This window comes from Cheilinus undulatus, linkage group 10 (assembly GCF_018320785.1).
Source record: "Cheilinus undulatus linkage group 10, ASM1832078v1, whole genome shotgun sequence".
Taxonomy (NCBI): domain Eukaryota; kingdom Metazoa; phylum Chordata; class Actinopteri; order Labriformes; family Labridae; genus Cheilinus; species Cheilinus undulatus.
In genome coordinates this window covers 40,072,140-40,086,000 of record NC_054874.1, presented here as the reverse complement: position 1 = coordinate 40,086,000, position 13,861 = coordinate 40,072,140, and the positions used below count along the sequence as shown (strand labels likewise).

Here is a 13,861-nt window from a genome sequence, read left to right as displayed (position 1 = left end):
TAGAAAGGGTTTAATGTGTTTTATCAAATCAATCAACCCTCAAATCATTAAAACAATACAATATAAAACATATACAGTCACATCAAAATTATTCAACCCCTTCAATCAGGTTCACTGTGAAAATTTAGAGACTTTCTGTTTTTGCAATGAAGAAACAAAAGTAATTGAAATAACTCAACACAACTAATGCTTACATTACACTACAGTTCAACTGAAAATGCAACTTGTAATGACTTCTCCAGTGTCAATATTATTCAACCCCTTCAGGGCAAGCATCTTTAGTACTTACTGGATGGCCCTTTTGCCTCTATGACTTGCTGCAAACATGATGCATAGCCAGACACCAGCTTCTGACCGTGTTCTTAAGGAATCTTTGCCCATTCCTCATGTGCAATGGCCTCCAGTTCAGTAATATTCTTGGATCTGCATTCTGCAGCCGCCTTATGCAAATCCCATCTGAGATTTTCTATGGGGTTCAAGTCAGGCAAGTGTGATGGCCACTGTAGAATCTTCCGGGACTTACTCAAGGTGTCATCAATTTCAGTATGCATGCTATTGTACAATATGGTAAAGGGAATTGTTATGGCTTTTGCAGTAAGAGTCAGACATTTGGAATGTGTCCGATTATCTATACTAGCATTTTATTTTACCGATAATTGATCAAATTAATTCATCAAAATGTTCACCACTTTGGTTCCACTGCAAAGCATTTCTTCCTCTCTGGCTTTATTTTCACTTTCCACTGTCTCACCAAATATATTGTATCAACTCAATCTGATGGGCTAGATGTCACGTAAGTACTAGTCAATCGACACCTAAGCCTAGGTGTGTCAGGGTTTGCAAAATACTCAAAGTGAGGGCCCAAATGTAGATAAAGAAATAAAATTTAATAAAACAAAATAACTTTCTTAAAATAAATCAAGGGAAACCAAAACTCAAAGTCCATCAAAAGCAAAAACTGCAAGAGGCACGAGGAGAAGCATGGATGATTGCACAAGGAGAGACAGGTGTGGTTAACAAGACTCAGGTGAAACTAGTGAGGGGGATCACAGTGGAGGGAAACTGAGGCAGGAAGAAAAACTGGAATTACACACAAGGGAAGGCAACTACAAAATAAAACAGGAAACATGGAACATTTCACAAGACAGTACCAAGAAATGCACAGGGACTGAAAGACAACAAATCAATACACTAGAACTAAAATTAAGGAAGCACAGACAACAGGATACAAAGGGAATCCAAAGAACCCAACACAAGGAGGGAAACTCAAACAAAGGGGGGACAAGGATTAACAAAACACACTAGAACTACACAAGAAATAATGAAATACAAATAGTAACCAACTAAACACTAGAAATATGATGTAACATAGAGCACAAAATACACAGAAATACAAGGGCTACAGGAAACACCGAAGAAACTAAACTAAACTAAATCAGGATCATGACAAGGTGCCACTTACATGGTGAGTGTAAAGCATCACTTCCTGTTTTCCTGCTTCTACTGTGCTGCTCTATGCCTTTACTAATAGAGCTGGGCTAAATTATGTATGTTCCTACATTTTTTGATCATGCAATTTTACCTTTGCCACATTAAGCGTATTTTGTAATTTATGATAAATGCATATTGGCTTCAAATATCTGTTACTGGTCTCATGAACTAATAAACGGTATCAGTATCCACCCTGAAAAAACTCTATCTGACAACACCTATTTTGCAGCTCTTTTCTTGACTTTGGGACATAGACATGGGACTATAAACTATTGGTTTAGTTGTTAAGTAATTTAATAACAAATAATTCAGGGCCTATACATGACAATAGTCTTATGTTTCCTTGTCAAACCTTTGTCTTTTTCCCAGCCTGTCTCCTCCAATTCTTTCATTGTGAGACAGCATATGTTGCTTGCTTAATATGCATTAGGCGTGTTATGTGATTTATTTTGTCTTCATTAAAAAGAATTCATAAGACAGTTTGATGAGGCTGTTTGCCATGGTGCAGCGGCATCTGCGGTGTCAGAGCTTTCATTCATCAACACTAAATGAGAGTCTTTGTGCTGGAGGATGTGTACATGTGACGTGTGAACATTACAACTTTGATAGCAGCCATTTAAAATGCTCAGCATGTCATGCTATAAAGAAGGAAACTGTGGGACGTATATTTTTATTATAATCCCATTACCTTGGCAGTTTTCTGAAGGACTGTACATGAGCACTTAAAAATGCAGTGACCTTTAAATGAATAAGCGCTGGACAAACACATTCATTCTCTGAGTAAGTTTTAAAACATTATTATGTTAAATTAATGTAAATGTGCAGCCTTGAGCAGCTTTCACTGTAATGCATGTGACTGTTTTCACAACTATCTTAATGCTTGTCATATTTGTCCATTTCCTCAGGACTACTCAGAAGGCTTTCTGAGTGTGAGCAAGCTGCAGGCAGAAAGACAGTACATCTGATGTGGTTTACTGGTTACTATGCAAACTGAGAAGTAGTCTTTCAAGACTCATTAGTCATTATACAGGTCAAAAGAACAAACCCCTGCAGAATTGTTTTTGAGAGAAAATCATACTTCATAAACTGCTGATCTGATGAAACCTTCTGGAAACCAAATATCTTCCAAGAACTGCTCTATGTATCTTTTAAATATTTCTCCTCCTGACTTCTAAAACATCATACAAGATGCAATGTTTGGCACCTTATTTTCCCTGCGTCTCCTCTAATCCCCATAGAGAATTTCTCCTTTTCTTGCCTCCTCCTTACGGTGTTCAGAGTTCAGGGTCTGCTGCAGAAGTGCACCCCAGGACTGCAAGCCTGGAATGAAAATGTCTTGCTCAAGGACACTTTTCTCATATTTGAATTAGCTTTCCTTTTCATTTCAAACTCTCACACTCCTCAGTCCTTGGGTAAAATGAATTCTCCTTGATGTGTCATGCCCTCTCTTTATGAAGGCCACTGTCTGAGAGAAGGCATTTGTTACTCTTAACCTAAACATCTTACTATGGTTTGGTTTATACAAATAAGGTCACCCCTTCAGCAGCATGGGGTCAAATCAGTCATTCTCGTGAAGTCACACTAAAGAAACATGGGGTAATAACTGAATGGTGAGCATACCCTATGCCTGCAAGTCCTAGCTCTTTTTGTGGTTTTCTCTTTTGAATCGAAGGTTTGGCTGGATTTGACCTCCTAACACAAGATGTTAAGCCGTGAATTTAATCAAAGACTTTGAATTGAAGATTTACTTAAACTGTGTGTTGAATGAGATTTAAAGGCTTTGAGAGGTGAAATAATCATTTTCCCCCTAAAGGAGAGAGCAATAATTGATTAAAAAAGTCTTTCGGAATGCTCAGTTTGATGCAACAGGTTTAAAAGAGTCTTTAATTTCTTACTGACTGATTTTTTAATGGGCCTTTTTCTTTAAAGAGATATATCTCACTCATCAAACATCTTATATATTCCCTTAAAAACAACTTGATTTCTTTAAGGGCTGAAATGATTCCTCTAATTATGAGAGTAACTTTATGAAAAAATTCCCCGAGCTAAATGATCTGCCTTGAGGCTTTGCTTAAATCTGTCATGTATCCATATATGCCTATGGTGTAAGCTTGGACATTGCGCTGTGTTGCACAGCGGGCTGTGCTTTAACAGACGGTTATTTATGTGGCCAATGCACTTGTTTTCCCTGCTATTATAACATGCAGTAAAGATGAGCTGTGTGGAAATCAGGAGAGAAGAGAAAGATGATGATGCAGTCATATTGGCAGGCGCTCGTCCTGCGTTTTTTACGAATCCACTTGCTGAGACTGCAAACACGGCTCTATGCCAATGTAGCGATGTGTCGTACGGAAAGGTTTAAATAAAGTAAAACTGAGTTTTCTACAGAGAGTCTTTTATAGTTTCTATAAAGACAGTCTTTTCGACAAGATTTGTGGCACTGAATTATTTTCACTTTTACAGATTGTTGGTAAGGAAGAAAATGGGTGAGTTCAAGTTTAAAGACATTTGGCTTCAATATGAAAACACCTCCCCACAGGCAGGCGGAAGCAGTGAATTTGAGGCAACATTTAAGATGTACGAAAAACATTGAAACTTCCGGCATTCATAATCAAAGCTGTAGAAATCCACAAAGTACCAACACTAAATGGTGTAAAAAAGATAAAGGGGTAGGATGTGATTTTTGAATTTGTGGATACTGATTCATTCATCAACTGAGAGACTTCATGGGACTTGTAGCACATCTTAAAACAACATTTTCCCATTACTTTCACTGGTTTTTATGTGGTTTGTAAAGTCGGAGGGTGGCTGTAGCACATCCAAATACTGTTTGCTATCTGTTTTTAAATAACAAAAGAAGAATTAAGTGTGTAAGAGGTTTTGGCGATGTGTTGTGTTATACACCTAGCTACCTAGCGAGCACCTACTACTAACCTAACTCTTGTTCAAGGGTAAAAGGTCAAAGCAAGTTGCTCAAGATTAAAGATGTTGTGCTAGAGCATGGCGGAACAACCTAGGATAACAAACATCAGAGCCTCAGTGATCTCCAAGGTTAAAGCCATTGCACTGACCGATTTGTGTCACTTTTTTACAGATCCATGGACCGATGTACTTGGATCTTTGACATAAACACTGATTATCCCATTCAGATCAGTTTATCCCTACACCTCTAGTGCATATATCCTTCTACCTGTGATGTGTCATGGTCTGTAATCATTTTGTGATCGAAGGCTGATCAAGGTGAATGATGCTCTTTTTCCACTCTGACACTGAAGGCTTTGTGTCTCTCTCTGCAGGCACACAATTTAATTTCAACCTTATTTAAAGAATTAAAAGTACCCCTTGAACCATAACTTTGCTTGAAATGATCATTTCATATGCAGAAACATATTTTTATTTGAATTTTGTTTGAGACTAATAGCAGGTCTGAAACTTTTAAAGCATGTGCCTCCTTTTGAATGTCAATCAGAACTGAAGCAGACAAGGTTTACTGCTGGAAATGAATTTGAAATAAATAAAAAAAAAATGGATCAGCACTTGGACAAAAATTAACTCCTCCTCCTTATTTTGTCTGGTGTGATTTTCTGCAGGTTTTATGGGACACACTGGCTTTCCAGGTCCATGTGAACACAAGTATTGTGGCTTGGGGCGTCACTGTGTGGTTGACCATGAGACTGGCCAAGGAGAGTGCAAATGCTTGGATCACTGCAAACCACACTACAAACCAGTGTGTGGTTCAGATGGGAAGTTGTATCAGAACCACTGTGAGCTCCACCGGGCCTCCTGCCTCAGAGGACACAAGATTACCATCATGCACAGCGAGGAGTGCTTCTACAAAGGTAAGAGCTGTGTGACCTTTCTTTAATGGAGGATGTGTGTGGTCCAATGGATACTGTATGGCAGTGTATGTGTCTGTTGGCCTTTTTATTTTGGGAGTTAATTTAACAAACTATTACAGGCACTAGTTTGTATGTTTGTGGAGAACCTCTGCAGGAAGATCACTCAGTGCCATTTAAGGTTTGCAAACGTGTTGACCAAAAGTTTGCTCTGAGTTCAAAAAGTAAGGTATCCCCTGTACTTTTCACTATTTGCCTTTTTTTTTTTTTTTTTTTTTTACTACAAATGAAGGGAAATGACCTACAACGCTGTAATCCAAGACATGCAGTTTTACTGTCGGTACCCCAATGAGACTCAGTTACTCTGCCCGGGGCACAGTTAATGCTTTGCTGACCCATGGAGCTTCACAGGACTGCATCAAGGTTGCTCATGACCTAAAGGAGTATAGAAGTGAAGGTGGACTAAGATGAATTTGAACATTTAAGATGACGTATAACTGAAACCTTTGTTTGCAAGAGACTGGGGAAAGAACCATCACCCAGATGATGGTTGCCAGGCCAGTTACCACCATCAGCACCCTTAGCACTGAAGCAACCATCAACAGAATGAGCTCTTCTAATCTCCTACTGTGTGGTAGTAGTGACATTAATTTTAGCTTCTGGAAGTAGCTTTTTGTTTTCTTTGTTTCTTCGACCAAGTGTTTTCCACTTATCCACTCATTCATACCCTCAAATGACTACTGTCACAGAGTTTTACACATTTATGGCCATTGTCTTATTTAAATGAGATTGTTGGGGTTTTTTGAGTTAATAAAATATTTTTGGATCATTTTGACTGTAGTTGTGGAGCATCTGATGATGATCACAACCGTACTCCCTTAATTCACTGACAATATTCAGCATAAATGGTATTTTTCAAAAGATGTAATTGGTAGAAATCTGTAATTTTTAGACAATTAGATGAAGGAAAAACTTTTTTTTATCTAAAACATTTGCAGATGGGTCAAAATTTACCCCAAATTTTACACAACAAGCTGAAGGATTTCTAAAATACATCATTACCACATCAAAAATTGATAATAACATATCAGACAAGTTTTGGATAGAGTAAAGAAAACCCATTCAAAAATCTGTGTTCACAACTTCTTACAATTTTAAAAGACATTAGATCCAAAATAAGGGTATTAACCATCTCTGCAGTGTGTATTTGAGCATAGAGTTGACTCAGACTTTGACATCTGTCCTCTGATTCTACAGCCTCCTCTCTGTTTGCTGTAACAGAAACAGAGACATGGGACATTCAGGTGTGATGACTGTGAAAACAACCAAATCTGCCCTCAAGCACACCTGGAGGTCACTACTTAAGTAGTTGCCTGGCAACAAGTAGAAAATTACCTTTTAGTGTCAAGAAAAATGTCTTGAACCTAACTCACTGTGGATATGCATGCATCATTTTAAGTCTTAAGCCTCCATGTGCGTGGAAAAAATGTAACATTGAAAATTCAGAAATTTCAGTGGATTTAGAAGGTGGCTTTGTGTTTTTGGACTTTTTTAGCTTTGATCCAAAATCAAGGGATTGTTTATGAGACTGTGGCTACAGTTTGTGCACCCACCAGTGCATCACAACAGCAGCTGTAGCCCTCTGTGACTGATTAGCTCGACTCCTCCATCAGCCTCTCATCAGCACTTTCAGTAATCTATGGTGTTAACGTCATTGATGGTGAACACAAGCTACGAGAGGAATACTTTTTTAAAATAGGCTTGATAACCTTCTTGATGTGCAATATATGCAGAATAGAAAATGTCTGTGCATATGCTTGTGTGTGTGAAGAGATGCAGGTTCATCCTCATTGTCCCTGGTCAAAATCTTCTGTCATCCTTTAAAAACAATCTGTCAATGACTAAGAATTTTCGTTAACCCGACCTCTGTGACTCAATCTACAGAAGTACTGAAAACCTAAGAAGCAATTCTAAAAGATCTGTCAGTAGGTCCAGGGGAAGTAAAACACCTCAACAGCTAAATCACAATCCAAAACATGAAAACAGAACTTTTATAATAGATTAAGTCAAAAATAACAAACTCATAACACCATTTCATCATCCTATTCCGATTCATTCCCTACAAACAGCTCCAAAATAGAGAATAGTCCAAAAGCACACATTATGTATTTGTGCATTTTTACCTGGAAGTTTTAAGAACCATTACCCCTTTATGCATCTGTCTTATAGAATAGATGTGTGAGTATCTGTGGTTTTGAGTCACAAATTACTATCCTGAGGTAGATGCATTTTATTTTGTCTTTCAAAACACTTGATGTCAAAATTCAGGCATGGATAGGATCTAAAATAATATATCTGCAATATAATAAAGCGAGCACTCATGACCCGATAGAACATGGAAGAACCAATAAAATGAAATATTGACAGATACAGTCGTGTCCAATATGCAGCATAAGGAATAAATCACAGTCTGATTGTCGTCATACAGTCTGGTGAAATGCATGCCTTGCTTCAGAGGCAGGAGCAGGTGGTGTTGCTGTAGTGTTCATATTTCCCCAGAGAAAGCCGACTGCTCTCTACCATTGATTGTGTAAACACACCAATTATTCTTAGTCCCTAGAAACAAGGCTACTCTCCCTTTTGTAAAGCTCAACATCAGTGAAGTAGGAGCTCCTGACCATCTGCACCCTTCTTCAGTACGGGGTTAAAGTGGCAGACTGCTCGCAGACAGCATGCATAGTCATAATATTCATGAGCAATTGACTGAGTCTCTGCATTGATTCGACAGGGTTGCTTAGCTCACTTGTTAACTTTGAAAAGCAACTTCATATGTCTCTGGGATCCGCTTTGGATCCATACACTGTTGATGGTGACGCTGTTGCATCAGTCCTCCTTACTGAGAGTTTTAGGTGGAGCGTCCACGGGTTTTAAAGTTGAAACACACAAACCAAAAACAAACCACCAAAACACAATCTTCTATAACTTAAATGGTCAGTTTTTTTTTTTTTTAGGTGAACACGGTCTCACTGCATTTAGGAAAACATGTATAAGATATTAACAACAACCCCGTAACTCCACATACATGCAGATAAGAATGGCAACCTTTTTTATTACTTCGGCACTTTCTAGGTCACATAGGCTTGCAAGAAATACAATATCCATTCTTATTATGTGCAATAGTTCCAAATGAATCAATGTATGAAAGAAAAAAACAAATACACAGCCTTAATTCCAAACCAAAGCTGCCACCAGCAGAAAGAGAGGGACAGAGAGCCAGAGAGTCATATGGAGATTAAGTAAAGAACACAAACGCTGAAAAACAAACCTGTAATTCAGAGAAATAAGACACTATTTTCTTATTGTTCACTGCGGTAACCTTCTAAAGATCTAAGAAATACATCGGCACAAAGGTTCAGAAACGAAAAGCAGAATCACCGCTAGTTTAATTTTGATAAGGATTCATAGGAAATATTTTATTTTGGATCTATGTTTTGTTTTTTTTTTTTAACTGTATTTATTTAGTGGGTGATTGCTATGAGAAGGTTATTTGAAGATGTCACAGCAACAAACTCCAGATCAGGGGCAGGAAGTGATTTCTGCCTAGAGAAGCATCATCAAAATGACGATGTTTTGTGCTGTTTATAGTCGTGCAAGGACTGGTTGACAACACTCCAGCACCACCAGCTATATTCACAGGGATTTCCTCCTCATTGGTCAGTGAAGGCCCAAGAACTTTTCCCTGCTGCCTTCATATGATGTGCAGCTTGTCTAAAGCATTACTACCCCTGTGCAAAACTTTCATTGGTAGGTGTTTACATGCAGTTTAGTTTAAGGGTGTGGGGGTGCCACCCCACACCCCTGTGGTGCATTGAGAGCCTGGAAGTTGTAGAGCAGTTTACCGACCTTGGCGGCATAATCCATGGATCTGCTGACTGTGAGGCTGAGATCAACTGCAGACTTGGACCTGTGTGTGGGATGATGGGGTCGCTGAGCAAGACAGTGTAGCATTCCTGGTATCTGAGCATGCAGACACAAGTCTGAATCTTTCGGTCCTTGGTCTTAATATACTCTTGTGAGGCCTGGATGCTGACTGATATCTTGTGGACCCTGGTTGACTCCTTTGTGATGACTTCTTTTGCATGCATTTTTGGGTACTGGAACAGCTTTGCTTTTACAGGCACCTGGCGTGTTTTCCCGGACTTGATCCAGCTCTCTGCAAAATGGTTGCCCAGGACCTGGTGGGCTGGTCCAGATGCTCGGGGCGACTGCGTACATCGTGGCGTGATGCTGATCTGGCATATGCTCCCATACCTGACCTGATCAGAGATGTGTGCTATTAGCTGGTAAACCAAGCCCCTTTTCAGTTGGCACCAGATTTATGAATTGGTTAAAATAAATATTGTTTTTATTAAAATTTCAAGCCCACTGTCCATGTCAATTGCTCTGTCAGAACCAGAGCTTGTGTTAACTGAAAATTAGTCACATTTGACTACATTTTTTAAAGTATGACAGAACATTTTGAATGCTGTCATACTCAGTGTACATGTATGTAAAAGATTCTGATGATAAATGCAGTTTGTGGGATCACATGGAGCTTTGATTTACTAACTGCCCTCCAGTCCCATTCCTAACCAGTGTTCTTTACTTCCTGCCCTCCAGCTGACTTTGTATATCATGAGGATCACATGACTGCAAACAACCTATAGTATTTAGTATGTAATGTCAGTATGTGTCCAGTGATACTTTGTAATGTGCTGGTTGTAAATCAAAAATAACCAAATTAACCAATTTTAGGTGTACAGGGGGTCATTTTATGTGGCTGTGGTGTCAGAACATCCTGAGATGTAGATACCAGTTGATTTTTACTTGCATCAGCATTCAAATCCTGGTATTTTTTCCATCACATTAAGCACATCCTGTGTAGGCACATCATAGGTAAGCCCATTTTAAAACCAAGGCTTGTGTTTCATCCGTGTCACATAAAAAGGCATTCAGATCAATGACACATCCCAGCTGGGTGACATTCCTAATCAGCCTTTCATGAGTTCTGTTCGTCAGGATTATTCCTCCTTCAACTCAGCCCCCGTTACAACCAATCAGCATCTATCTGCAATGCAGAGTGGGATATTTGAACAATGTCAAGCAATCGATATCAGATCAACAGCAGCCAAAAGGAGTATAAAAAAACACAGGCCTTCTTTTCCTTCCTCTCATCTCATCCCCTGCTCAGTCCAGACGTTTCTTCTTTTTACTGTGACTGATGTGTAATCAATTTCTCATTGGACGAGAGCTCCTGGGAGAGGACACGGCAACCTGTTGAAGTCATTAGTGATTGTCATTGAAGTCGTTTCTTTTCTCTTAGATTTTTCAATTTTTTAAAATCAAGCCATAAATTATACAGATATTTTAATTCAGTTTGAGTCTTTGCTAAAGAAAGCAGTGTCCTAAATACTAAACAACTGCAGAGAATGTATCCTTTGTTTCAACTACAAAAGGCCCGTGGTAATCAGAGGAAATGGATTATTGAGCAAATGTAATAGACCTTAAACCAAATCTAGATGTAATTATGATTCGGGGGTTATTAGTGGGAAAAATTAAATGTGCCCTCAACGGAATGTTAAATATGTCACTTGATTATTTGTCCTCAAGGTAATGGGTTCAATTTACCTCGCAATATGGAGATATGTAGTCATTATCACAGCGTAAAAATGAATTTACTTCAGTTCCACTAAGTAGGTTTGGTTTGAGCTGCTGCCGTGGTGGTGCAGCAGGTGGCATGCTTAAAACTTTATACAGAGTTTAACGCTTCACACGCTTCACAAACTGTAGACATGATCTCATAAATGGTGGCTTCAATTGTAGATCTGAGAATAGTTTGTTTTTATGATTTATTTTGCACACATTGTTTGCAGCCATTGCAAAGAAGCAAGTGGCACACAGAGGCTGAGCCATTATGCAGCTCTTTCTGTGAAAAACTGTCCTCTATATGCAATTTACCTTGTTAAAAAAAGAAAGGAAACAGCTATAATTTCTTTAATAAACACTAGGGTAACAGTTCTACTGTCCTGCACAGTGAAGCTTTGCATAACAAAATCATATGGGGCATTAATTTACATTTTATTTATCATAACTGTTGTTAATGCAACTTAGTGACGTTTGTGCAGGGGAGGGAGGCATGTGTGTTCTTCCTAATGAATTAGAAACTGTGATGTTATTCTGATACCTCAACTGTAACTGCACATGTATTTAGGGTAAAAGTTGTCATATTAGCAGAACAGCAGCAGTCACAAAAGTCTAAGTACTTGCTGTAAACACTGCCCTATTTGTTGCCACAGTTAAAGCTTGTCATTACAGCAGCATAAGGGCTTCCTTCTGTCCAATACATTAAACTGGTTGTAATCTATGACCATCCACTGTAAAATTCAAAACACATTGCCATAAATGAACTGTCATAACCAGATGGATGACTTGCCGGCTCCACTAATGCTCTGCTGACTGCAACAAATTGGCTCATACTTTCTTTGTTGTTGGATCTACAGAAGCTAATGAAACAGCGATCAGCCGGTCACTGATGGTCTATTTACATCATTTGTCAAACATTCACATTCTGTGGCTGGAAATTCGGGACAAATCTAGTTTTATTTAAAGGTGAGCAGGTCGTTTTATTTAGACCAGTGTGTTCAAGGGGTCTAGAAACAGAGCCAAACCTTCCAATATTCTCCAGCACCGCTGCTGATTAAACCAAGAACCTCCTCCAGTGCGAATATTCAGAAAACAATGTGTTAGTGATCCGCCTAGACACATTCACAATGTTTATATAGTAGATTTGCATATTTACACTTCTCTTGGGTACTGCATGTTATTGCAGGCAATTTATAACTTAGAATTTACTTTAACATGCTATTTTGAAGGCTGAAACAATTATGCCAGTGTAGAATAAGTTGTTGCAGAGCTTGTGGTTCATTTTTAAGCAGTGGCTATGTGATTATACTGTTATCTGCTATATTTCATTATGATGTGATGTCTTACTGTGACTACATTTCTTCAGCAGAAAAGACCATGGCAGCTCATGATATGTGAAAAGATTCAGATTGATATTAATTTGATGGACAGACAATTAGTCTCCAGGGCAAGCATTTCCTCAGAGTGGTTGGAAATGATTGCTTTAGAATTGACACCCATATGCAGAGGAGTTGAGCCATTATTGGTTCTGGTCCCAGCTGAATGGTTCTATGCTAGAAATGGACAGGCCTTGTCAGCCATACCTTCTCTGTGCCTTTCAGCTGCTATGGAAGACAGGATAAAAAATGACAGCCATGTGTTGACTGAAGCTTCTCATTAGCAGTGGGGGAGAGCATATGACCCACCATTTACCCCTTGCAAGGCCTGGCAAGTTAGCCAGGATCGGATCTGATTGAAAATTAAGTGGTGCACAAAAGCCTGTCCAATCTGTGGAGGGAGATGTGAGCATGAAGGCAAGCCATCTCTGCAGCAGGCAATTGCCAGTGGCGGAGACAATCAGGGCTGAGGTTGAGGCACATCAAGCAAGTGGTTTCATTGCATTCAGCACATCCAATTATCTGGGAGATCATACATTTAGAAAACCTTCAAACATTTGGCTTTCAATAAACCCTCCGTGCCAGAGCCTTCAATTTTTTATTTACTACTCACTGTTGGGACTAACAGCATCATTTACTTTCCTATTGCATCATGATGTTGAGGAACAAAAATCAAAGTTTACACCGTCTTTGTTTCATCATGTGGGATGAGGTGGGTTTCTCAGATTACATCATTCCTGTATAAAGTAAACTGAGATGCTGCAGATTTCATATACTTCCATGACATCAGTGCTCTGGACTGTTTTTTCGTGTAAATAAAAAAATATCAAAAGCATCATACCAGGAATAGGAAATGTATTTATTGATACACTGTGTGCTTCAAATTTTCACTGCTAAAGTACTGTAAAATGAGGTAACTTGCAGGAGATTCTTTTCGTTTAAAACAAGTATGCTTTAGATATTTTAATTTCAATACTGTGATTGGTTTACTAATTTTCAAGAGTAACCACAGGTTCAGACATTTGGCTTTGGCTCAGGAGCCAATGATGCAAAGCTACCATCTGTAGGATTCTGACCGAATTCCTCTAAGTCTGAATCCATTGTACTGCAGATCTTTAGTTGGCCCTCAATAACCGGCCTCAGTTGGTGAGTAGAGCCGTTCCTGACGGGCTGGGGTGCAGCAGGATGATGTTTACACCTCTTCTATACCACATCATGTGCTTGTGCAGGTGCAGACAGCCTGATTCTGGGAGATGGTTCTGTTTAGAAAAACAAAAAATAATCAGGGAAAATAAAAGGCAAAAAATATTAGGTTGTGATATTTTTTTAGTCTCCTTTTTCCACTAAAGGAAAATAAAGAGTAGATGTCATATTGATGACAAAACGAGACATTTGTCATCTTCAGCTTTGGATTATGCTTTTCTCCCAGATGTTAAACATTTTTTTTACCAAACTGTTTCTCAATTTATCCAGAAT

The 13,861-nt window shown here is 38.8% G+C and overlaps 1 protein-coding gene across 2 annotated transcripts in view; it reads left to right on the top strand.

Annotated features, from left to right (window-relative positions):
* fstl5 (follistatin-like 5) overlaps nt 1–13,861 on the top strand; it is a 314,218-nt gene that overhangs the window by 105,940 nt on the left and 194,417 nt on the right. For both annotated transcript variants that reach the window (XM_041797754.1, XM_041797753.1), the window contains exon 4: nt 5,082–5,330. In XM_041797754.1, coding sequence (XP_041653688.1) covers nt 5,082–5,330 — 249 coding nt within the window. The remainder of the gene's footprint in view (nt 1–5,081; nt 5,331–13,861) is intronic.